This window comes from Megalops cyprinoides, chromosome 12 (genome assembly GCF_013368585.1).
Source record: "Megalops cyprinoides isolate fMegCyp1 chromosome 12, fMegCyp1.pri, whole genome shotgun sequence".
Classification (NCBI taxonomy): Eukaryota; Metazoa; Chordata; class Actinopteri; order Elopiformes; family Megalopidae; genus Megalops; species Megalops cyprinoides.
Genome location: NC_050594.1, coordinates 27,516,615 through 27,542,605, shown reverse-complemented (window position 1 = coordinate 27,542,605; position 25,991 = coordinate 27,516,615). Strand labels below are relative to the sequence as shown.

Here is a 25,991-nt window from a genome sequence, read left to right as displayed (position 1 = left end):
AGACTCCACACAATCCCACAGTTAGATTACGCTAATGTGCTGCTCTGCGGTGCCTCCACTAGCGGACACATGATCCTGGCCCTGCACAGGCAGCCGGGGCTACACTCTGCAAGCACAGCCACCGAAGCAGCATCCATCCTCTGCACTGAAAACACAGCTTTGTCTCCCACTCACACAAACTCATTACAGACTTTTTCAAAAGCAGGCCATGCTACCAAACCAATCTCTACCCTCTTTGGGAAAAGACCTGTGCTTGTCCACTGAGTATTCACTGATAGTCAGTGATGATCACTGCGCTGCAGCCCAGACCGTTTGAAGCCAAACTGGCTTGTAAAGTGAGGAAGTGCAGAGATGTGTTGGACAGGGACCACACACGGATAACACAAACACAGCGGTAACCCCCTACCCCCCCGTCCCCCAAACAGGGCCCCCGCCCAACCCCACCGCCCCTCTGCAGCTACCCTCTTATGAGCCCTCCCTGAGGAGGGGACCACGCCTAGTGCAACCGCTTCCTGAAGAGCGGCGCTGGTGCGACAGCGCTCTGCCCCTGCGTCCCACACAGCGGAGCGCAGAGCAGCGCTGCTCAGGAGAGGGAGAAATAAAGCACACAGCCGTGAGGCCTCTGCACTGCAGGCTACGGCCTGATATTGCTGTACTCGGGGGGGGATCACGCTGTTGTGTTTTTGAGAGATTCCTTCGCTTGATTCGCCAGGCCAGCTTTCATAACATAATAACAGGCTTCAGAATATTGAAGGCATCATGGACGCTGAAGTCAGAGAGGATCTGGGTGCCCAGATTAACCTGTAAAAGCACTGAGGCGGTGTGAAGAGGTTCAGCTCTTCTTGAACTGTGATCCGAACATACGGCCTGCTACAGGACGTGCTGCCCCTTCAGATGAAACACTGTTCAAGCTACACAGTGACAGGCCTCAGTCAGCACGCTGTCCCAAGGGTGCAAGTGGGGTTATCTGTAAGACAAAGGATCAACGGGAGTGGGGTGTGTGGAAAGGTCAGAGGTCATCCTGTAGATTCGGAACATCCACCTTCTTGTTTCTGCCCCAGACTGGGATGTGTCAGAGGGGCACTGCTACCAGTGGCTCTCAAAAGAATGAGGGATGGGGAGGGAAACTGGCACAGGTACATATAAAGACAGCAGCAGCTTTCAGTCAGTGAGCAGTGTTGGAAAACACAAACTCACAGCACTAATTCAAGCATCAGGCGTTTAAGCTGGGAAGGCATACTTCATTATTCAAGCATGTTCTGTGAAAACACAGAGACCCCTGGAGTCAGCCCTTGACATTCAAAGGTTTTCAAAATGTCTCATCTGCTTACCACTGCCAAACTCTGCCCACTCACAAGTTCTTATTTATATTCTATATTAATACGTGCTAAATTCAGTGCCCTGTCCGTTGTTCAAAAAGGAGTTCTCCAAGCATTCACGTGATGCATGTTAAAAAAAGAAGGGTCTAAGCACAACAAAGCAAAGAAGCCTTGCAGTCATGCAAGTCTTCTGATTCAAAAGAGAAGGACAATGCCAGAGCCACCCAAGACAGGGAATTCTAAAAAAATGTATGATTATTATGAATACTTCCTGCCACCATGTATGGCTACTTCAAAAGGCTGTGACCCAACCCTCTCGCCCCTACTCTTTCAAGCTGTGAAGAAAGTGATGATTCTGGACCGACGGCGTCTTGGAAAAACACCAATCGCGGCGACGGTACCCGAGAACGTCTCAAAGTCCCAGAGCCACTGGCCCAAAAGCAGAGACCTACATCTCTGCCTGCAAGCCGCAGCAGAAGCTCCCCGCTGCTTTAACAAGCTGCGGCTTTTCATTTTACATCCAGACTGCAAATTCATCGGCCGTCTGGCACCGGATGAGAACCCGGCGAAACGCGCTGGCGGACGCCCAAGCGGCACGAACACGCAGCGTCCTCCGATGAACGGGGGAGAGACCGCCGCTGACATTAACAGGAAAAACCTGCTGTACGCAAAAATAAACCCCAGTCAAAGAATAACAAACAAAACGAACGCGAACACAAGAGGAAAATGCTTTCGTGCCGCAACAATGTGGCTGCTAGCGAGCTCGTCTCGCAAATGATTTATCCTCATAAGAAATGCTCCTTTCCAAACGTGAACCCAAAACCGGTCCACTCCAGCATCTCTCTTTGTGCATTTCCACTTCACAGAAGCAGCCAATTCGGCATTTTCCACTTTCAACTTTTTTCTTTTTGTTGTTGCTTTTCTGCTTTCTGGTTTGACAGTTTTATGACAGATTAAAATACCTGTATGTGAGATAAAACAATTGTTCAAACGGTATTTGGGGCAAACTGAAACAATGCATCAGCCAAATGTATCAGGAACATTCAATATATCTTAAACACTTCACCTGTACACACATATAAAGACATCTCCAAAAATAAATTTTCCAGAATATAAACTTCCAAATGATATTAAACAGATGATTAAATTGAAACTGTAACATTAACCACTGAAAACCTTCCAGAGCCGTCTGTGTCCTTTAAAATATACTTTTTGTGACAAATGGGGCCATTTACAGTTTACAGATCATTTGCAAAAAAATATTACAACAGGTTTCTGCATAGCACCACATCAAATCATTTAATTGTCTGCGTACTAATTCATCATTTGTTCATCTCCTTTGCTCATCAAAGGCTTGCCACTATTAAAGATTCAGAGAATTAAATTAACGGGGAGAGGGAGAGAAGTAAACAAGTAAACGTGTCGATTGTCATGTATCTCCTGTAATGCCTCTCCTCTTTGTTCTTGCTGTTTTAAATTAGTCACGAGTGTGAACACGGCGCTATTCCAAGCGAAGGCTCTTGACAGATATCCGTAGTAGTGGTAGCGGCAGTTCTGCATCACAGAGAATATTCAGCACCCAGTTCCACTGAGGGTTTCCAGTCGGCTGCAGACTTGGCTTATATCTGCATGTTTTGTTGTGGGATTAGTGCTTCCTCTCACCCCACGAGAGGAAGAGAGCAGGGTTCAGGGGGAGAAATGAGTGGGTTCACATTTGCACCTTGAAATCCAACGGAAGAGCAATTATGTGAACATCCACGTATGAACATCAAGCTGCTGTCTGATGCAGATGGAAATGCAGCAGATCATTCAAAATGCCATTTGAATTTTGGCCACCGCATGCTCAGCCTGCAGTCCTTTCCCTCAAAAGTATAAACATAATCCAAAGATATTAACAGATTTTAATACGTGAACACAACATAGATGAGGTAATCCTGGTAATCAGTCCACACTCTACCCTTTCCAGCCAGGATTCTCTCCCAGCTCTGAAGTAACAGAGAAACTTACAGCTTTAACTAGAGATGCACCGATCCACTTTTATTCAGTTCTGATCCAATTGCGATACCTGAATTTGGATATCTGGCGATACCGATACTGATACCGATACCAGAGCTCTTTTTTCTTGAATATTATTATTATGGCTCTGCCTGTACGTCTAACTCATAGAATTCATACCTTTAAACACAGGCATACATTTTATGAAAGCTTTTAAGGAGAGAGCATTCTCATATGCCATTCATGTTGTGCTCCTTCCTGACAATCACGTTGTTGGGGAAAAAAAGAGGTGAGAAATTTGCCATCACATTGGTTAAAATGCCATCCATAGCTTTTCTTGAGACACACGATGATGCTTCCATTTTGAACTGCAGTTCCCAGCATGCAAAGACACCTCTCTGGATGGTGCAATTCCCACATGCGGTCACCTTGCTAGTTATCTTGCTAGCGTTTGCGTGTTCTTTTTCATGACAGGCACACACAAAGTGCTAAATGATGAGGACCAAAACAAGGCTCATAGTGCAAATAAATACACACCTTGAACAGCACAAACACATTCCACAGTGCATTAGCAATGATTCTGGCTATTTATTTTTTTGAGACATAAAACGTATTTTAACAGTAATGCATACATATTAGTGAAAGTGCAAAGTGTGTTCCACAGTCACCTCTTTTTGGGATCAATTTATTGTAGGATCTCAAAACTCACCCCCTACCATGAGAAAAATGGACTGCAGTGCTTCCTGCTCGGAATGCTTTTACTCCAGGAGAGGAACAGAATTTTAATGCATTAAATTCCCTCCACAAGTTAGCCCCAATATGCACAAACCCAGAGCCATTCGAATTCTAACAACATACATTAACATGACATACATTTAAAAAAAAACATTTTATGCTGTCTTATTTTCCTGTCTTAATCAATTTCATCGTGTAGATTTGTATTCTAAAGGCCGAATTCCATTTAACCATGTTTTTATTCAGTGCGGTACCTAATCCTACAAATGTAAGAAACCGGAGAGAGACGAACTGTGACAAGAGTTCTCTCCGACATATACTCATTTCAGCGCCAATCAGCATGAAAGATGGGCTGCCACCTGTGATTTTAATAATCCAATTTAGCATTCACATCTCTCACTGTGGTCCCAGTATGCAGAAGAGGTGAGAACTCCAGTCGCTGTCCTAGTTTCGGCACGAACATTGGGCAGAACCATGACGCACGACTGCGGGCCTGTGCTGGCTGCCAGCACTCACTGAGGGCCAGCGCGTAAACAATGGAAAACCAGTCCCAGGGGTACGGACTGATGTCCCAGGGCACTCAGCCCTGACTGATACACCCTTACAGGTGCATATTTCACTCCTGTCATTGCACTCTAATCCTGAGGACAGCCCGGACGGTCCCGGCAGACACGCGCTATTTTTAGCCTAATCATTTTCATACAATACGCCTGTCAGATGATCTTTTTGGGCTCAGATTACTGTCCCGAAATAGCAGGACCCATCACCATCACTCTTTAATGCTGGCTCTTTTAAGCCCCGTTGTAGCAGATGACGGCTATGGCGGAGCTTCACGCTGAGGCCTGGTCCTATCTTTCCAGTGAACCCAGGGCAGCTGGCACCACTACCAGCCTGCAGACTGCCCATCTGCACAGCTGAAGCCTTCCTCCAGCGAATCAGATGGCACGCTGTGATTAAAGGCATAGCAGCACCGCTTCGCCTGAGGTGACCCCCCCAACCCTCCGTGGATTCAGACCCCACACTATGACTTCACACTGTTTCCAAATCTTATTGTCTCCGTCACGTGACACTGTGCTTAGTTCTGTTAACAGCAGTGTTATGCTGTCCTCTTCTCTCTAATGAAGCGTTTGCAGAGACATTGATGAAATGTTAACTACCCAGCTGAACATGTAGGGCTAATGACTCCGAGAACTGAAAGAATCCTGCTGTTTTTAATCAACGATCACATATGGTGTGGATCACCACCGGTTTCTTTCATAGTGTTAAACCAATGGATCATGTCATTCTTCACATTGCTCAGTGTGCAGCTAAACTCTTAAATGCCTTCACATTCTCCGGTCTGGCATTTCGTATTGCTTACACACCGAGGAGCACTTTTACACTGAGGGGCTACAGGACAGACTGAATGGCTGAGACACAGAACCTTCTGCTCCCATTCCACCTCATATTAAATGTAATATGGAAAGTACACCCGACTGCAAAGACTGTAAACTGCAAACTATACCCCCCTGAATCAGTCGATAAAAATACAAAAACACAGAGCAGCTGTGTCTCTGTCCCCTTAAATGAACCCTGTGACAGACAGCTGCAGCACCCAAGGTGACCACAGGAGAACAGGGCTCGCTGTCTCCAGCTACAGCCATAAATGTGACGCTTCCTGTTAAAAGCACACTGTCCAAACTAAAACTCATTCATAACTGCAACTGGATGAATCATAACTGCTACTGTAGACAAGAGAGGAGCCTTGTTGTCATGTGTTCGCAGGGGTTAAGGCCAGCGCAGTCCGCCTTACGACACTAACACTGCCTCCACTGTTCTTCCATTTCATTGGGTCAACGGTTCAGCACACTCCAGTGAGAGAATATCATCGGGTGCATTAAACCAGAATAATATTTTGCATACACAGTCAAGAATTTAAGATCTTCTTACAGTTGAAAGAGGAGTTCGCATAACAATATAAAGCAGCCCTCCTCACGTATCTGTAACTGACCCCTGCGGTTATGGGCAACAGACAGATAAGCACAGCCCTGCTGGCTCTGCCGCTACTGATCACAACAGTGGAAGAAAATATGCCTATTCATTACAGTGCAGGCGATCCTGAGCAACCTTCTACAGAACTTTCTGATCCAATAAAGAAATCACTAGCTAGAGGCATCAAGTGCTTTTTCACCAAGAGATTAGCAATGATAAATGGCCGTTTGAAGCTAATGCAATTGGAGATCCCTCTGGCCAGACTCAGCAGCCTCTATGTGCTGTGGATGGATGAACTCAGAGCTGGAAACAAGAATATGCAACTGCCTAACTAGTTACTGTTATGTTGGGGGTGTGCTGTCCAACTTTTTCACCCCACAAATTTTGAAATCACCAGGGCCTAGCAAATGCACCACAAATACACACTCGCGCAAACAATACTATTACCCACACTACAAGTCCCACAGTGCACCAGGTGAGGAAACACTAAGTAGACCAGAGCAACGTGACGTCAGCTTGAAGTAGTTTTGGTGGACACGCCCCGTTTTGGGGGGAAAACAAAGCGGTAAAATTGACTGGCGGCAAATAGGCGATAGAGGTTGTCACCATGCCTAAAAGTTGCTGTGTTGTGTCCTGCACCGTCAGCAGTAAAACACACCCACACATTTGTTTCTCCTTGCTGCCGAGTAGGGAAAGGGAGGGCAAAAGACGGATTTTATGGCTTCAGGCTATTCGGAGGGAGGACCCCGAGGGAAACCTATGGGACAGCGATAGCAAATACGTGTATGTCTGCAGCAAACACATCACTGGTACGTAATACATCTAGTCTACAATTTATAGTTACCATTTTCAATTGTGAATTATTGTACACAATAAGCTATACAATAAAGAAATCAGTAGATCAGAAAACGACCTCAGTCAATGTAATATCAGCGTGCCTATTGCAGTGGTTGCAGCAAAGTAGCAAACATAGCTAGACACATAATACACAAAGTAGGCTATAACGATTTTAACCCCCTGCTCTCCGAAGTGGTGCAAAGTCTCCCAAGTGTTGGTTATCCTAACAGGAATGCAAATTAAAAGGTTAATAAAGCTAGCATCATAATAATACACCCATTTCTCAGCAACTACACTTTTACCGTTTTTTGAATTTTCATGTACTTCCTTGTCAAACACCTGCGAACTCCATTAGCCGCCATTCAAATTCAAAGGCTTGCCTTCCCCCAAGAAGGGGCGGTAACCACACTGCGGCATGAAAGTTCCCAGATGATTGCTCTGGTCTATGGTGGGTAGGCACATCTCCCTGACAGCATCTGGGCAACTCATCAGTCCTGGCACAAGCTGTAGGGAGCAAAAAGTCTAGTGACAAGGGAACCCTGGATGACAAAACCCTAAACTGGCAGAACAAGTGTCATCTGAGCCACTCTGGTAGCCCACATTGCCCACAACACCTCTGTATGTCCTGTGGAAGCCACATCTAGGCTACACTATAGAATGTACAACTTACGAGTGCAGAGTTTACACTTTATTATTGATGATACAGTCAACTCAATAAACAATTCTATAGCTATGCTTAGTTGACTGACATAAATGATGAACTGATATAAATGATTAGCTAAAAGTTCACCGAAGATGTACAGTCATGAGTGTCTTTTCATTGCTTGGCTGCTATGGCTGCCCTAGGCATGTAAGGCCAGCTGAATAAGGCAGGCCTGGTGCATAGCTGGTAAGCAAGGCAACCTCGAGCTTAGCTATTGAGTAGCTGTTTGTGCATGTTTTTTTTTGTTTGTTCTCTGTGGTCTGCTTTCCACAAGTGCAAGCCTGTCACAAGAAAGATGCTAAAGGTCACGCTCATGCAGATATCTGCTGCATGTTTATGGAGGTGGCAAGACAGAAACTGAACTAACAGGGGAAAAAAACAACACAAGACGAGGCATTCCAAAACAAGTACCTGGAGGTTACAGAAACAGAGAAACCATTAGAATTCCCGGCATATCCGTCTGATTGGCTGGGCATCAGGTTTCCCGCTGAGCGTGCAGAGGAATGCTGCAGGAATGAGTGACTAGCTGTTCCGAAGCACTGGGGTGGGGGGGAGGGGTCTGAGTGGGGAAGCGACAGGGCCTCTCATTTAAATGCTGCAATACAGCTGTAACTTCAGGTGCTCTGACAGCCTTAAAGATACGCATTGCGCTAACCACTTTTACTTAAGATCAGGACATCATGATGTAAACTGATGAGGACTTGACTTTGTTTCCCAGCCCAACTACACAAAGCTGCATAGAAAGTGGAAGTCAGCAGAGATGCTGAAACTGTATTTGGGGTTGACTCAATTTCCTCATAAGTAGAAGCTAACCAGTAGTAAACTAGATAATGAACGTCACAACGATTATCTTTCAAATAATCTTTCGACAAATTGTACATTAAGTTTGCCATCTAACTGAAATGAAGAATATTTAATTCCGCTAGCATGTAAACAAAGTCCCGAACAGCCTACTTAAGCTGATTATGATAAGAGAGAATAATGTAAGGCCTGCCTTGGCAACATTGAATGTGGAACAGCCTGCTTTTCTTGCGGGATCAATACTCTGCAAATAATCTGTTGATTTTCCATAAGTCCATAAACTTTATGGAAATACAAATACACTTCAGATACAGATCTTCCTCTCTCTGGATTCTTCCATGACGGCCTGGAACCCCAGCAGAACCTGGAAGCGGCCCAATCCCCACAGACAGCAGTCACTGTGATTATGATTCTGGCACCCCTCAGAGGAGGGGGTCACTAAAGTCTTTGGATACATCTGCTGAACAACCTGGCACTGCAAAAAAAAAAAAAAACCCTCCCTCCAACATTAAATACAGGGGGTCAGTAAGTCTCAACCTTTTTCTATGAAAATGTCTTTATTCCAACACAAAGATGTACCACTCATTTCACGTGTCCAATAATGAACTCTGCAATTCATTTTTGCTGAACTTGGGTTACACATGAAACTAAAAGTAGAGTATGACTGCTGTACTACCCCTGCCCAGCGTGACCGCCTCAGCACATGCGGACACTTTACCTTCCAGCGGTACATCTGATTATTGTAACTGAGACCTCATTTCCCTGTAAAGTTAGCATTACTCTGAAGTGGTCCTTGCACTTAAAGAACATCTGTAAGCTGGGGCTCTGTGTCCGCCCCGTGTATTCTAGGCATGTAAGGAGCTGTGAAGTTGTAGCAGCAAGCAGCAAGAGTAGCGCACGTGAGGGTGACGTCCTCAGTGGGAAGGCTGTCAATAGTGCACTGTTCAAGACTGCTGTGACTGCATAGTTTTTGGGCGGAAGGGACAAGCGTGTCTTTAACATTTCTATTGCTCTCAACTGCATGCAGTAATTTGTCTCTGAAGTTATTGTAGATCTGCAGGGTGAGTCAGAGTTATGTTTGGGGACTTTATTCTTATAAATGTACAAAAAGCAAAAGATAAATCATTGCTTATTAAGTCACATATTTTTTCCTTAAAACCACTATACCCCATACTACTGTACCTTGCTAATGATATATGGGTACTGGCTGGCATCTGGGAGGATGCGGATACCCGTTGTCAATGTTTTGATTAAGGTGAAAGGACCTATTTATATCAGGTAAGGAGATGCTGATGTATGGAATTCTTAGGCAGCTGTAACTGCTTTAAATTATGGCTGTTCATTAACCACATTAACGGTTCTTGACAGCGTAAAATGGCTATTGTTGGTGTGTGTGTGTGTGTGTGTGTGTGTGTGTGTGAAATGACTTGCTATGCACCTGTCTGCACCTCCCCACACAATAATAGAGTAATATCCAGACCATAGATTTAACTGCCCCGTCTGCCCGTGTCCAAAGCAACACTATTTAAAAGTCAGATCAATGGCATTTACCAGCTAAGTGAAGAATTCCCATAGCTATAGGTTTCTCTCTGGGAGTGTGTGTTAGCCACAATGACTATTCAATTCAGTTCATTACTAAATAATACAGACTGAGGTGGTGGCAGCTGCTGCTGCCTGGAGTCTTCCCTGGGCTGACACCCGGTCTGCATGGTCCTAGTGCCTGTCTATGCTTTTGATTTAAAAAGTTCTGCTGGCAAAGAATAAAACTGAAGGCTACATGCCCTGATGATAGCAGTCTCTCTCCTGCAGAAAGTTTAGGTTCTGCAGTTTTGGCTCTTCCCTCTTGCACCTATAGCAGCATGTAACAGAATATGACGTTATGTAATGACTCCTACTACCGGACTGTGAGACTTACGCTTTAGCATCGCTGCTGCTCTAAGCCTGACCTTCTTGTATGCATTTTTGTAGGCCGCTGTGGATAAGCACGCCTGCCGAATGACTAAATGTAAATGTAAATGAGTGCTTTTCTTAGGCTGGTGGCCTGCCAGGGTCAGAGAGCAGAAGGGAGGAATGCTTCAAGGGCCCACGCATGAAGTTCAGAGAGGGGTTTGCAAAACCTGAGGAATCTCAGAACCGAGGAAAGGGAAAAATATCTCTCCGTGTTGGCAGTGACAGTGTTTATACGGGTCGCTGGAGTCCAGAATTGCACCAGAGCACTTTAAAACAAGTCCCATGCTTACAAGTTCTAATCCACTGACAATCCCCGGGAGATATTAACTGTAATCTCCGGTTCTCATCGCGAGGCTAGTTTGTCAAGGACAGCGCTAAACTTCAAAAACGTCCCTCTGCCATGTGTGTTTTGGCTGTGCATGAGATAAACCCTGCCGATACAGCAATATTATCTTCTAAGCTGGGGCTGAGTGCTGCACTGTCTCCCTTTATGAGTTGGGTTTTTTTTTTCTTGTTTGTTTTTTCGTAAAATGCCTGAGTGTATCGGGACAGGTGGGACTTGGATTTTCCCAGTTCGCTGAACGGGGCTGGGCTGTTTTATACGCTGATAAAACCAGCCACTGTTACTCAGCACTATTTTCTGAGAAGGTGACCGCACAGTTCAAGGTTTTTTGTCCTTGTGGGTACCCCCCCTCCTGATGGGATACTTTACTGGGGTCCGCCAGCACCTGTAATGAGAATAACCTGCCATGAGCACAGAGAGCCTGACTGTGGGCACGTGGCTCCCTCACAGGGCTGACAGTGGAGCAGAGATAAGGGGGAGAAGGTGGACGGTGCTGGCCCGGGCCCTGTGCTGTTATCCCTGGGACAGGCACTCTTTTCCCTGCCAACTGGCCGGCCCTGCTGCTCCCTGCTAGGCAAAACAAGGTCGACGAGTATCTCAGTTCTTCTTCGAAGCAAAACCTACTTTAAGAGGATAAAGCACCGGGCAGGCTGCACTCAGCGAATTTCATGCATTGAGGGTTTTGTTGTGTTTGTTTCCCTTTTAATATCAATGCATGCCAGCAGTTCCTGCCTTTTGGAAGCACAACAGAAGGGGTCCCGGTGGAGGGGGTGGCGAAGGTCAGGTCCCCGCTGTTTGCGAGTTTCAGATCTCTCTCTTTTCCTATACATATGGCCCGTGGGAGAAGCCATTTCCAGGGTCAAACACCTGAGACATATCACATTATTACTATTAGTGAGGAGTACTTAACGGTGCAAAATCAGAATAAACCATATGAAGAATTATCATCTCTGATCTTTCTCTTCAGCAGGCAGAATGAGTCACATACTTTGCTATTACAGTTACATTAAGGTAATGATGTTTTGCCTTTTACTGCTCTCTGCATAGTACATAACCAGTGATCTATAGGCAGGATCTATTTTTAGACAGATACAGTGCCCCCGCAAAGTCAGCCATATCCCCCAAGAGGAAGGACACTCCCGGCCTCTATATGCAAGGTATCTATGCCAAAAGGAACAGGGCATGTGGCTTTGCTTTTGGCCCTGCTTAAGTTACCATGCAGTCTGCATCCATTCTGACCACATCCCCACTCAGTGCGTGTCCCATTCAGTCAGAACCAGCACTGTGGCTGCTGAGAACAACTGCACCTTTCAGCGACCGCGCCCTGCTGCGGCACTGTGGCCCAGGAGGCGCCCGGGTCACGGCTCAGGCAGCTACCGCAGCGGCTTTCAGAAGCGAAACGCAGCAGATCCACACCAGCTCCAGCACTCAGCAAACCGGAAAAGGGATGAAATAAGCGAGGGCGGGTATTTATCTTCCAGCAACACTTCCAGCAAATGGCAGGGGCTGCCTAAATTTGGAGTGGTGTTCATTACAGTTGGAGTCCTAATGGAACTGGGGAGTTATTAGAGTGATGGGCAATGCACACTTCCTATCTTTGACCTCTCTATCCTGGAGAGAAATAGCTGAAACAAGAGCCCTTTTGTTTTTGTCCCGTCACAACCGGCTGCTCTTTTAATGCACTTTGAACTCATCAATATGTGAACCCTGACCTCTGTGACTCAACGCAGGCCTGTCAGGACACACTGACAGGAGATCGGGTTCATGTCTGCGCGGTAAACGACGTGCAACTGCAATTAACCAGCTCCTTTCCCGGCCAATGGGCCCAGATGACACAAATGGGTTATTAAACATTGATGGAGATGTCGATTTGTGTCGGAGGGCGCCGGGAACAGGGCTCAGCGCGCGCTTAAGTGGAGGGGATGGCTGGCTGCTGGAGTTAAAAGCGGCAGGGCCCAATCCTCTCGCCCAGGGTTAATCTATTATCCCGCACCAGCTGCCATGCGTCCCCAGCCCCCACCGAGCCAGCCATTTAGTGGCTTCCTGCTGGGCCGGCGGCACACCCACAGATCTCCCTCCGCAGAGATCCAGTCGGTACGACTGCTCACACCCCCCCCTCCACAGAGCACCAGGCTGGAGCCCTTCCAGCATTCTGACTTAGGATACAGGTAGACCGTCACGTGGGGTGAAGCAGGATCCCGACAGCAGAAGCATTTTAGCAGCGGCAGGATAGGAATTTGCTCGCCTGCGAGAAAATGTGTGTTTCCACATGCCTGCGGTTAGAGGAGACGAGAGAGACTACCGAATACCCAAAGGGACAGCACTCACAGGAAATGGCACTAAAAATCTTTGTTAAGAGTTTGGCTTCTTTCCCTCCTGCCAACTGCCACATTGTCAGGATTACAGGAACTTAGCAAGGGCAGTCATCTTTGCCCAAAAGGAGATCTGGGAAGGGTCAATTGGGCATCCCTCCTGCAGGTAGAGCCAAGTCGGGCCCTGATCCGCCTTTGAAACTCTGACTGACACATGGGCGTGGGCGCTGTGGGCGTCTTATTCAGATTGCCTTTAAACCTTGATTAACCCACTTCCTCCTCTCCAGCTCCAGAACAGCAGACACCCAGGTGGACAGAGAGGCTTGGCCCAATGACTGCAATATCAACAGCAGGCAAGAAGTTACATCAGTGAATGTGTGCCCATGGAAACCCAGCTGAGCACGGGGAGAACGGTCAGTCACGACCCAGGCTGAGCACAGAGAGCTCCGCAGATTCACCTCCCAGCATTCCACACAAAATATCACAGCAACAGATTTACACCATTGCTCCTACTCTTAGCACTATCTCACAGAAATACCTGATTAAATATCTTTGTATCTGAACCAAGCCCATACTATCTTTAACACTTAAGCAAACAGCGGCCTGCTTTGTGTCAATTTCGCTTAAGCTTACATGGCTCCGCCCACAAACCCAACACTTCCTTTTCTGTGGGATGTATATACACCAAGTAAGACATGAAAGTTCATAATCCAAGTTGAAAGGAAACCTCAACGGTTACCACAGTACTTCCTACCCTCAGTCATATCACAAAAGTCAGAGAAAAGAAAAAACCCACTGTCTCTCACAGTCACAGAAAGACACAGAATCTGAAGATCACCGATTTGCTTTAGTAATGTGATTTACATGAAACCCATTTCCTTTTCTGCTACTGCTGCATATGGATAGGATAGCATTTACTTAAAATATATACGCTACAGGGTAAATCAGTGCAGATTATAGTGAGTCCAAAGGCCAGAAAAATCACGTTAGAGCCTCTAGAAATTGAATCCCATAATGCTTCCTTTCAGCTTCAGCTATGGAAATTCACCACGTCAAACGCAATAATCTGAAGGAAAGCATTCTGTAAATATACACTGCAGTCCTGTAAACAAGACTTTCTAAACGAGCTCTTTTCTCAGGGCGTGACAATCAGTGAAGCAACAAGACCGCTATCTCCCTCTTCATCGCTTTCCAGAGACTAGAAGTTGGAGCGGCTCTGAGGGGTGCACCTAAATTGCATGTGTCATCAGCAGGGCAATCACAACGAGCGCCAATTACATCAACTGCTGTTTACACCACGCCGAGTCAGCAACTTTGAATCCAGCGCAAATTCAGTTCATTCATGTTTATATGACAAACTAGGCTATTTTATTATCCCTGTATTATTATTGAACCTGAAATCAACAATAAATGACCATGGATTTTTTTTTTTTACTGCTCTTGGCCCGAGAGAGCTCAGAGGTTAGCATGGTCTCTTTAGGTGGGGCATGTGGTCTGACACATTTTATCTGGGTTTCATTATCTGTGCATGTGTGTCAGGCACAGCTCTACTCTGAGCAGCTGGAAGGTACCCTGTGGTGACTGGTCCACTTCCTGCAAGCTTGTCTAAGGGCAGCTGCCAATTCCTGTTCTCATAGGAACAGAGGAAAAGCAGTTGTGACCAAAGAGACGCTGTGAGCAAGAGAGAAGCAACAAACACAACCTGGAGTGAGAAGAGCTGCCGATATCCCAAACCTCAGACTCAAACGCCGCACAACGTCCGCAGTGAATTTATCCGGGCGGAATGTATGGGCTTTCCCCTGTGCTAACAATGTGACACTGTCTTTCCATGAGTTGCTCATTGGCGGTTGGTAAAACCCGTTCTTTGTGTAAGCTGACAAACACTGGTGTGCACTGGAAGCTTCGGTAAGATTGTTTAGCGCCCCCCCCCCCCCCCCCAAGACTTTGAGGCTTCAGGAATGTAAGTTTTTTTAGCATCCATCTTCACTCCTGTCCTGTCAAACATAGGTCAGCCATTTTTGCTCTTTGAGGAGTGTGTCACCGAAAGAGAGGAATGCAAATGATTTAAGGATGCAGATGAGAATGATAACGGGACAAAGCCTTTCCACAAGTGTTGCTCACGTCTGTAGAAGGCCAGCCCTTGGCCTCTCAGCACCAGCTGCTTCCTGAGAACATGTGCGTCAAGGGAAGGCTGCTGCGACATTTCGCAGAGGAGCGCCAAAATGCAGGCCGCCATTGCTCTGGCCATCCCTACCGCCAGAGCGCCTCGCAAACAGCTAGCCCAACATTCGACAAGACTGTCAAACAGCTGAGCAAAGGTTAGACGGAGCACAGGGGTATGAGAGACCCAACACCATGTGCCTCGCGGTGACCTTGAACAACACACAAGGCCTCAACCCAGTGCCTGGCAACGAGGACACAAGCAGAATCAAACAGTCCGGCCCAGTCAGGTGTGAGGGCTTAATAATATACGCAAACACTACGAGGAAAATGAAGCCGCCGTGAGCCTTTTTCCAGTATGGAAACCCTCTGCCCGACATGAGTGACATAGTTCACAGGAAGTGCTTTGCGATTCGGGCGGCACATTGCTGTGCTAATCTGTGTCATGCCTGTGGCCCGGTGCTCAGGCAGTGAGGGGAAGCGGGGGAAGAGGGGGGGGGGTGGGGGCAACACAGGCTTGGTGTTAAGGGAGGAAATTAGCAGGAATGAATGGAATTCTCTTTGGTCATGCTATCGTTGCACAGTCAGGTGACTCCTGCCCCAGAAGGAACACAGGAACTCTCCCTGACTCACAGACCTATCCATTTCAAACGCAGCAACGCCCTCCCGAAAGCACTGAGAGGTCAGAAAGAACACTGAGATAGGGGCTGTCTTTTACATTCCTCTTCCCGTGTATGAACACATTTTTTCTCCTAAAAGGGCATTCCTGACAAGCTCCGTCCTGTTCCTCCATCCTCCTTGCCTATGTTGCACTGCCATGTTATGTAACTGATTTAACAGTGGGTTGCCGGCTTCTCCTTCAGCTATGGATATTCAGGTTACGCAAAACACTGCCTACTCCTATATTTTGGTAAGGCAGGCAATGGACATATGGGACACTTCCTTTGCAATGGGAGTCCACTCTCACATTTTCATTTGTACCTGGCAGCGATCCGTCATGTGGATGGATGAGAAAATGCACCACGGACCACAATTTATTATCACCAATAGCGCTGTCCTGCACGGCATAGTCACTAATGTAATGAGCGTAAAATTCCAGGTCCCATCCTACGCAGCCAGCCACACTCCTGTCTCCAATGACCTGCTCAGCATGTCTCTCTCCCCTCCAGCCTCCCTTCCTCTTCCATCACCCTCACATTCCAGCAAATCCCTTCTTGTAAAGGGGTGTGTTCAGGATAGATGGCGCAACAAACTAAAAAAAACACAGAACTACAATTTATACAGCAGCATATGCACAGTTCCTAAAGTGAAAGAAGCTGCAAGAATATGGGCGTGATTACATTTTACAAGCTACCGAAACAAGGGAAAAAAATCATACACAACATCATACAATAAAAATGTAATAAAACAATAAAACCTTCACAGTAATAAATCGTGTTTAAAGATATATAAGTAAATGGCATTTTAGACTAATGTATTGTCAGTTATCATAAGTGTTCCACTTGTCATGCTTTAACAATCGAAATAACTGCCACTCGTATGCACATACAATTATTCTGTATGCGTAATATATCCTGTTTGTCTTCTTTGAAATGGCTGATAAAAAAAAGATTTATTCAAATAATTTGAAGTTTCAAATTTTAATTATTTATTCTTGTTTCAACATGGGGAGAAATTGTTTGTTTTAATACAGATTAAATGCACTGTCAGTATTTTGAAAAACTAGATGCACAATTTCACAGAGAACATCTTCAATATTCAAGATACTCAACCACTGAAATATCTTATTTATCTTATCTCTGAAGGTCACAAGAAGTTTACAAAATCAGACACATTTATCTTGACGATTTGTGGGCTGTTTCGAAATTCCGCTTTTCCATATTCCAAAAACGTGACAGATACACATTGCTGATGAAAATTTGAAACTGTCTGCCTTTTGGGCCAATGAGCATATGTGTTATTGGAAACTCTGTGTGCACCCTAAACATCTTTCAGTACTGCAAGACTACAGAGGAGGAGTGGAGACTATCAGCTCGGCCATTGTGAAATCTGAGGAACAGGCAGTGAGGGGGCAGCCAAATCCATTCAGTCTTGTTGCTGAACGTCGCCAGGGAGCCAAGAAACGTAATCTTCACAGCAGAACATATTTTCCCTATCAGGATTCCTATTTCATAACATTGTGTTTGCTGACTTCTTTGTGGTCAGATTTCGCTGAGATTTCAAGTGGGGGCTGCTTGGATGTGTGAGAGTTATTAAGCTCAGCCATCTACTCCCATATTTACTGCTGGGTCTGTGAGGAACCAAACAAAATAGTTTTTTGCTGGAGCTGGCTGACAGCTTCTCACTTTACTATCCACCATATTAAGTTGAATGTTTAATATTATATGGTGCAGCATTCGGAAAGGTTAGCATTAGCAGATTTTACATATTACTCCAGTGCAGAGCATAGTGCCCCTTGATGGTAAACAAGGTCAGTTCACTTAAAAGACCCTTTCAACTTTCCAAGTACAGCAGAAAAACAAGCCCTGAGTGTGTGTGTATACATATAAATAAAGTTTTTTAAAAATAACAAAACCCATAAAATTCCAGGTGTGAAAACAATTTAGGAAGTTATTCCGTTGTCATGAATGCAATAACATTTTGTGGAATGAGCTGTAAAAACTATGAAATATGGCCTACGATTTTCCTTTGGTCATAACATAAACAGGCAGACAGATGTATGTAATAAGCAATAAAAATGCTTAGCATAGTGCTTGTAGGGCGCTGAGAGATTCCCCAGGCTGTCCCACTACATGCAATAGGAAGCAAAGGGAGAGCAGCAGCCAGGCAGGGAGAGAGGACCTGGGAACAAAGACACGAACCTTGATGCCGAGTGACACTGCCTTTAATTTAACCGCCTTTTAAGTGATTAAAAAATAATCAGCTAAAGGCTCCACTATATCTTACCAATTCACACAGCAAAGCAGGGAAAAAATCAAATATTAAAATCTAATTACGACAAATTTGATCTTTATTCCTGGGCAAGTCCAACAAAAAGAGCCTTTCAGGAGATTTCCTCAGAGCAGAACACATGCAGTGTTCTACAGAGAGTATGCAGGGAGGGATCTCTCCTGTTTGCTGCTATCAGTCTAAATTCATCTGGCCCTTTAACAGACTCCTGTCAGTAGCAAAGGGCCACATGTCAGGCCTACATGCAGACAGCACTTTCTCCATACAGACAGAGAACCTTGTGTGCTAATTTATTTCCTTTACAGCAAATTGAGCGTATAAATGGCATACTTTTGACATGACCACAGGGGTACTACCAGACCTTGCAGAGGGTGAGTCCTGGAGGATGTCCTTTACACACACAACTTTGCTGTGGATTAATCTGATCCAGGCATATCTTCTGCAACAGCAAACTCTTACAGACCGGACCAGAAAACTTCCTAGGAGAAAAGGGTCTACACAATTGCACTGTAAAATGAGAAATGTTGGCAGCAACTTAACTTTGCTAATTGACCAACTGGAAAATTTGCTGGGAAACAAAGATTTGTGGTTTTGGCCTTTTAGATCACAGTAAAATTATATTTCCCTTGAAAACAACACTTGCTAACAAAATTGAAGATATACACATTTTCAATGAACAGCTGTAGCTTCAGCTAGCTAAAGCTGAAAAATGATAAGACATATGCTGAAAATACTGGCTGAAGCTCTCATGCCTTGGTTTCCTGGTTGGCCATCTATCTTATTAAGCTGACATACTAATGAAAATGCCTTAAGTAAATTGTTACTGGTAACTCACGTTTTGATCATTTTTATTTGTTGACACTTTATTATTACCGCCCATCTTATTTCTTACTTTCCCACGAAGAAAACCCTACAAAGCTCCAATTAATGAAGAGCTCAACAACACCATGCAGCCAGACACACCTTTCGATCACATGACTCAACCTGAAGCATGCGGTGCATTGCTTACTAAACCTAGGAAATGACCCCGCCTTAATATTAAACCGAGCAACAGTCGGTAACACCGAGAAATGATGCAGACCTGGCTTCCTTCACCGGCAGCTGCAGTGAGACTGGAGCCGCACCATGCAGCTTTAATATAACAGTGAACTGGAATCTAAGACTAAGGGCAAAGCTCTGATTCCAGCATGAACTTTATGACTGGTACATCTACTCCCACTACTGTTGTCTGCCTATTCCACTCATTATTGAGTGTGGATTATGACTGACTGGCTGGCCGCATAAACAGACGAATGATGGAAACAGAGAGGCGGGTACAGGATTCTGAACTTATTGCACCTGTCAGCCCAGAGTGAGAGTGAAACGCTGTGAATAAATCTGTACACAGCCTTCCTCCGGGCCAATTTAAACAGCAAACCTCTAAGAGGGAAAGTGTGGGAAAAAAAATAAAAATAGAGTTCCCGTCTACAGACTCCGGCGAGTGTTTTGAGTACATCATCATTAAAATGCTACGTCACTCCATCAACCGGGAATCCTGAGAGAATCACGGGCCTATTTCTGGTCTGATACGAGAGGCTGAACGGGAGTGAGTGACCCACCACAGCCTCACCTCTCCCCTACCTTTTCATATGTCCTCATACTCTATTTCACAGGGGAAATGTGTGGCCACTTTCATCTTTGTCAGGGACATTAAAGAGATCACATCAAGCCGTGGCCTGACCACTTCTTGGACCTTCATCTGAGGTTGACAGGGGTACCCTGAGTCAGAATGAAAGCAGTGTTGAAGAAAAACACAGTCCTAACCTACAGCCCCCACAGTTCTAACTGCACATACACCTCAGAACTTCAGCAATGGGGATTAAACAAGCACAGAACACAACACTCAAATCCATCCTCGTCTTCAGCTTGTGATCCCATCGGTCTCCTCTGAACACATACCTGAGCTTGAATGAAATCTATTCAGAGTGGGAAACTGTCCAGCATGGTGACATGGCTGAACAAACACACGCTTACAGAGGCATTCAATGGTGCAGACAGGACACTCCCTTTCTCAAATCAGGCCGGTGTCTCATAGCGATACTAGAATGGACAGGTCTTTGGAGGACACTCGCACCAAGCAGATGCGATTCAACAGTTAACCACCCCGGCTGTAATCTCGTTAATGACGTCAATAAAACTCTCCAGGAGGCGAATCCTCTTGTTAATATATAACTTGTGCCCAGGCGCCCATTTCAGAAATGAGCAGCTACTGTCAGCATAGCAGGTAAACACCACAGGAAGATGGGGGGGGGGGGGGGGGCCTACAGGTATGCTGGGAAACTCAAATCACAGATGGATCAACTGCACTCCATGGCCAGGCGAAAGGACAAGCAATAAAGAAACAATAAAAAGTAGAGGTTACCAAAAGTCCTAAGGCTGGAAATCAGGTTTGTCTTATTAAACTGATTCTGCTTTCATTGGAAACAAGAAAATATGAAACTGAACATCTAGGAGCATCTCCTCTGCACATTTTTCCTCATGATTCAAATATGCCCTGTGCAACTGTTCACATACCTGTCTCAAGCACTGAAAAAGATCATCCCATTGATGAAGAATATGGGAGAACATACCCCACAGAGATGAATGCTAATCTTATCTCACAGGTTATTAACATGACACACTGCCAGCTTTCTGCATTACAATGCACAAGCAAAACACCCAGTGATCAAGTGGGTAGGGTGTGCCTTCCATGATATCACCGAATAAAGCTTGCATTTCACTGAACACGTAATTCGCGGATAACAATGTTTATGAAAGGTAGATTGCCAGGGCTGACAGAGCAGAATCTTATCTCCCACGCCAAAACATTTAGAGCACAGCTGAAGACATCTACTTGGGTGCAATAATAAAAACATGTTGCAGCTAGGTAACAGACGAGGGGGGTGGACACACCATGGACCTCACAAATAGTATTCTGCCAATCGCAATGATCTCACTGGAATGTGACAATGTTTTTGTCTATTATAGCGCCTATATTATCAGGCTAGTTACTTCAACACCCATGTTTCCTCTGAGCATTTTCATACACAAGTTGTTGCCTCCACACCTTTCCTCGACAGCTACCCACCAAGCCAGCCATCTAGGCTAAGTTTGCTAGCCAGTCTAGCTATATAGTCACAATGTATCACAACACGATTGTCTGATCAGCGTGTGCATTCAGTCACAGCCGCATAAGACAGTCGGGGTGAATTAAAGGGACAATGTATCAAGCTCTCTTGACCTGGTATAACGGTGGGTGGGAGAAACGAGCTATATAAAGCTGGCTAACCAGTTAGCTTAGCCGGCTAGTCGAAGTGATGAATTGCGAGCGACAGCCTGAGAAGCACTTACCCCATTCCAGAAATTCTGACACATTTTTCTCCCGTCTCAGCGGCGAGTTGCTGCACTCGTTATATAAACATATTAAAATATCCAGGAGCGTTTCGACGCTCAGCGAACTCTCGTTCTTCTGGTGGCCGTCCAAGAGCAACTGCTCCAACTTCTTCAGTCTCACCTTCGCTGACATTTTCTTTTTCACCCGAGTCACCACTCCCTCCCCCCAGAACGAGCACCCCAAAAAATTCCTCTCGAGCCGACCCTGCCTCCCACCCCCCTCCTCGCGCAAACAAAAAAACAGAGGATTTAGCTGGCTATCTGGTCGAGGTTGAAGAGCCGAACTCCCAGACTCCCCAACTTAGCAGCTACAAACCCGACATTTTGTTAAAATGCAATTCTGCGGTCCCGACGCGTTATTTGGACTGTTCCCGTGGCCACCATGTTACTTTCCCCTCAGATTCGAGGTCCAGCTGGTCCCATTTGCTTTAATCCTAAACAAATCTCTACTTTCCACTCTGGAAAAAAATGGGTTGTCTCAGGGCTGTTTTCCCCGTCGATCACGGCTCAGCCTCATGCGCCGTCCATTCGCTGCAGTTTTGGAATGCTGACTATAGTGTTCCCATGACTATAAAACTATGCTGCGAGCTTAACTTGATGTTATCGATAGGAATTCTCGCTTTGTGTAATACGTGGGTTCTCCTGTTAAATCAACTCCCACTAGCCGGTGATAGTACTCTGAAATATGGCTGAACCCCTGTCCAGCCCTGTCTCTCTCGCTCGCTTGTGCATCCAGACCGGGATCACGGAGCCCCGCCCACCCACACCGGAAACGCCGTCAACGGCGGTGACGTCATCCGATGATTGACAAGCACCGGGAGATAACTGGCACTGACTTCATCCCCTGAAGACACCCGGCACATGAACGCATTTTCTCTAAGCAATGGACGGGCGTCATTGCGCATCAACACGATGGAACACGACGATGTTCACATGGCATCGTCAAGATTTTAAAATCCATCCTGGGAAAAAACGAAGCAATAATTGCAGTCTTTCTCTGAAATTCACAGGCAGGTTCATAGTGTTATTGGCTGGCAGCGTGTCATAGCTTTTAGCGATGTGAGACGAACCTCTTCTTATAATAAGTTAGCAGAAAAATGAATTAACAAACTACTTGAGAGGTTTTCTGGATGGATACACTGACGGTCTGCAACCAGTATGGTCTGCAGTGCAGTCTGTGACCATCCTGGACTGCCGTCATTATTACAATGGCCCTCAGTGGTATGTGCAGCTATATCACAGGGAGTGACTGATACTGCAACAGTCTGCTGTCCAGTTTTGGTGGTAAAAGTAATAAAACGGTCGAGAGTTGCTCTTTCACTCAGCTTTGTTCGTAACACCATACACTAGTACTTGGAAGCTTCCATTTACTTTGATGAGATCACTACTTACAGCTAGCCAGACAATGAATTTGATTTTGTCTGAATGGGAAGCCTACCAAACACACTCCCATAAGTCAGGAGCTATTACTTTTTGCCCCAGATCAGGTAACTTAATGTTAAGACTATCACAACTAGCCTTTCTGATCATGCAGCGCAAGTACAAAGCCCCTCTCTTCTGTTGGTAATGTTATTATGTGTGCTCAGCGTCTTCCAAGAAACAATATGCCACATTAAAATCTATCTATATTTCCATAGATTTACTAATTCATCTAGAACAAACAAAATCAAGGTCACAAACCTGGCAAGTAAAAACCCACATAACTGTTTCTGCTGTGAGGGTACATATTGTTGGGAAAAAAAACAGACATATTCCCTAACGGAGTGGTCACAGATCTTTATATGGCCAGTATCAGGCACAGGCCTACAAATGGCCACAACATGTACATACAGTGTGCAGTATGTCCAAGTGAATTGAAGTTTTCATCTATTGCATCATTTCCAGCCTTATAACTATAACCAAGAGAACTCCAACATTGTCTGAGGTGCAAGAAGCGCAGTGGTCATGTTTCTGTGCCTTTTCTAAAAACCTACAACTTCGTTTTCTTTGGTTGGAATGATGTCCAAGCAACCTGCATGTAGGTAAAGTGGAATGTGTACTACAGCTGGTGCCATGCTCTCATAATGGGCTGATGTTGATATGACATGGGAATCATGCATTTGAAACTTCCCACGTTCCCACTGCCCCAGCTCCAGCGGCTTGCTCTCGGAGTTGCCTTTCCCTGTGTTTGGGCTGTTATGTTCCTGCAGGGCAGAGCTGTTGTTTCCTCACAAGGGGAGAGAAGCAGGATGTCCTGGGTTATACAGCTGCTGGGCAGGACGCACCGGAGCAGTGACCTTGCTGTGACTCCCCCGGCCAGCTCCTTGGCTCCGGAGGAGTCACTATTGCACCTCCCTCCCCCCTGCCAGCCCTGTTTTCTGTCCCATGTCAGATTCCCACTCGTGTGTGCGCAAGTATAAACACAGACACATACATGCACGTGCACACTAATACACACACATACTGCCGGTTCATAGTCCCGGACATTGACCCATACATTGCTCCCTCCTGTGCTATTTGAGGTTCCCTTTTATGGTCAATGCATACATCTAAGGCAAATATATGAATGGACAGTGAACTGATGAAAACAATTTGGAGTATTTTTTTTCTGATGTTGAAAAAACATTTGATACATTACTTTGCAAATTATTGTCACGCTGAGAGACATTTTATTATAATTGTAACCCCACAAAAATCACACAACAAGGGACCAGTGCAATGAATGCACCAATACAAATAAAATCACTCCCTAGGTAAGTTCATTATATTTAGCCGAATGCATCATGGCAGCACAATATAGGGATGGCACTGAAGGCAACAGCCTGTTTTCTAAACCATCCTAAGGTTCCCCAATGTCACAATAAGCAGACAGTTTCCAGACCCTGTGTCTGACAGGTTTTATGGTAAGTCATGGGGTGATGATCTGAATCAGTGCGACTGTATCACGTGCTCTGCGTGTGTGTGCGTGCGCATGTTTGTGTGTGTGCTTTTCCTTATACAGTATATGGCCCATAAGTATGTTTGTGAGTTTTTTTTTTTTTTTTTGGGGGGGGGGGGGGGGGTAGTGTAGGTGGGGTGTGGGCAGTAGTTGAACACTGCTGTTTCTCAGGAGTCTGTACCACTTTCTGACCTTCCTTGACAAACAAACTGCTCTGCAAGGCCTTTATTCAGGTTATAGGGACAAAAAGTAGAGCATGTTAGGTTGTAAAGCACTGAGTGCAGCTCTCTCCACAATGTTTTTCAATGCAGGCTGAAAAGAATGAACTGCTGTAAGTGCTTGGACAGAGACATAGCTGAGTACAATGCTACACGGTACAAGGGCTGAAAAAGCAGTTATGAGGTAAAGAGATATCTGGTGAGGAGAAACTCACAAAAGCACAGCCAGCACAACAGATCAAAGTGATTGCTCCACAAACTAAGAGACTGGGAGAATAATAAATATCAGTGCTGATAAAGTTCTTTGGCAGACACATCAGCTTATGTCTGCTGTACTGTGCAAGTGCACAGCTTCCGAGTACCTGGTGCCTTGGCTTTTTCTGTGCTGTCCGCTGGAGCTATCTCTCAGTACATTTGTTTTTTTTTTTGTCTGTCTGCATCATCATCATCTTTTTGTTTTTTGGCAGTGGCACCATCCATCAGCACCTCTGAAACCGCTCCCTCTAATACACTGTGCAGTTGCTTGTGGTTGCTATCAGTGTCAATGTCTTTCTCCCGGAGCCCCTGTCTCTCTTGTTATGAGCCATTCCTCTTCTTCTTGAAAGCATTAGATAGCTGAGTGTCGAGATCATTCTTCAAGTAAGATTAATTCTGTTTATGTTATTATTTTGCATTCCCTTTTCTTTCTTTTTACAATGTGCCTTTTTTACTTTACTGGGTTTTCTCATGATTACATTTGTTCTATTTTTCTGCAAGTCAGCATAACAACATTCAACTTAATAACATAATAACATATATTAATTTGCCTTCAAACCATAATTACCCTGATTATAACCGTTATTTCACATGAATACCTAGGTTCATTTCAACATCTGACTTCCTTATGCTACCTGCTTCAACCTCCAAAAGTTTGAAGCGCTCTCCCTCTAGTGGACACAGTTATGTCTGCAAACGCGATAGCAGTAACAGTTCCGTTTCTTTGCACAATAGCGCGCTCTATTGGATCCTACCACTGCAAGTGGAGTCACCGTGGAAGAATTAGGTAAACAGCGGCATATCAGAGCACAACTGCTCGTGGGGTGTTATCTGATGCGAATTTAGATGGGTGAAACATATAAGATAGGAAAGTCAGATACATACATGCAGTAGCAAGCATGCAAGCCATCAATGTATTTTTTTTAAAGGAGTGAACAAAAGATGATTTTATTGGTGTAAAAACAGTCATTGGAGAAAAAAGCTTTCTGGCTGAATTTTGCATTCCACGTTGTACAGAAATATTGCTTTTGCCCAGCGTTTAGAGGCATGAAGTGTAGCAGCCAGTTTTATTGCCAGGACAGTGGTTACTGACAATGTAAATTAATTAAAAATCT

General features: G+C 45.3%; 1 protein-coding gene across 5 annotated transcripts in view; it reads right to left on the bottom strand.

Annotated features, from left to right (window-relative positions):
* cdc42bpb (CDC42 binding protein kinase beta (DMPK-like)) overlaps positions 1 to 22,220 on the bottom strand; it is a 66,039-nt gene extending 43,819 nt beyond the window's left edge. For all 5 annotated transcript variants that reach the window (XM_036541746.1, XM_036541747.1, XM_036541749.1 and 2 more), the window contains exon 1: positions 21,445 to 22,220. In XM_036541746.1, coding sequence (XP_036397639.1) covers positions 21,445 to 21,619 — 175 coding nt within the window. In that variant the 5' untranslated portion in view covers positions 21,620 to 22,220. The remainder of the gene's footprint in view (positions 1 to 21,444) is intronic.
* Between the last annotated feature and the right edge of the window lie 3,771 nt (positions 22,221 to 25,991).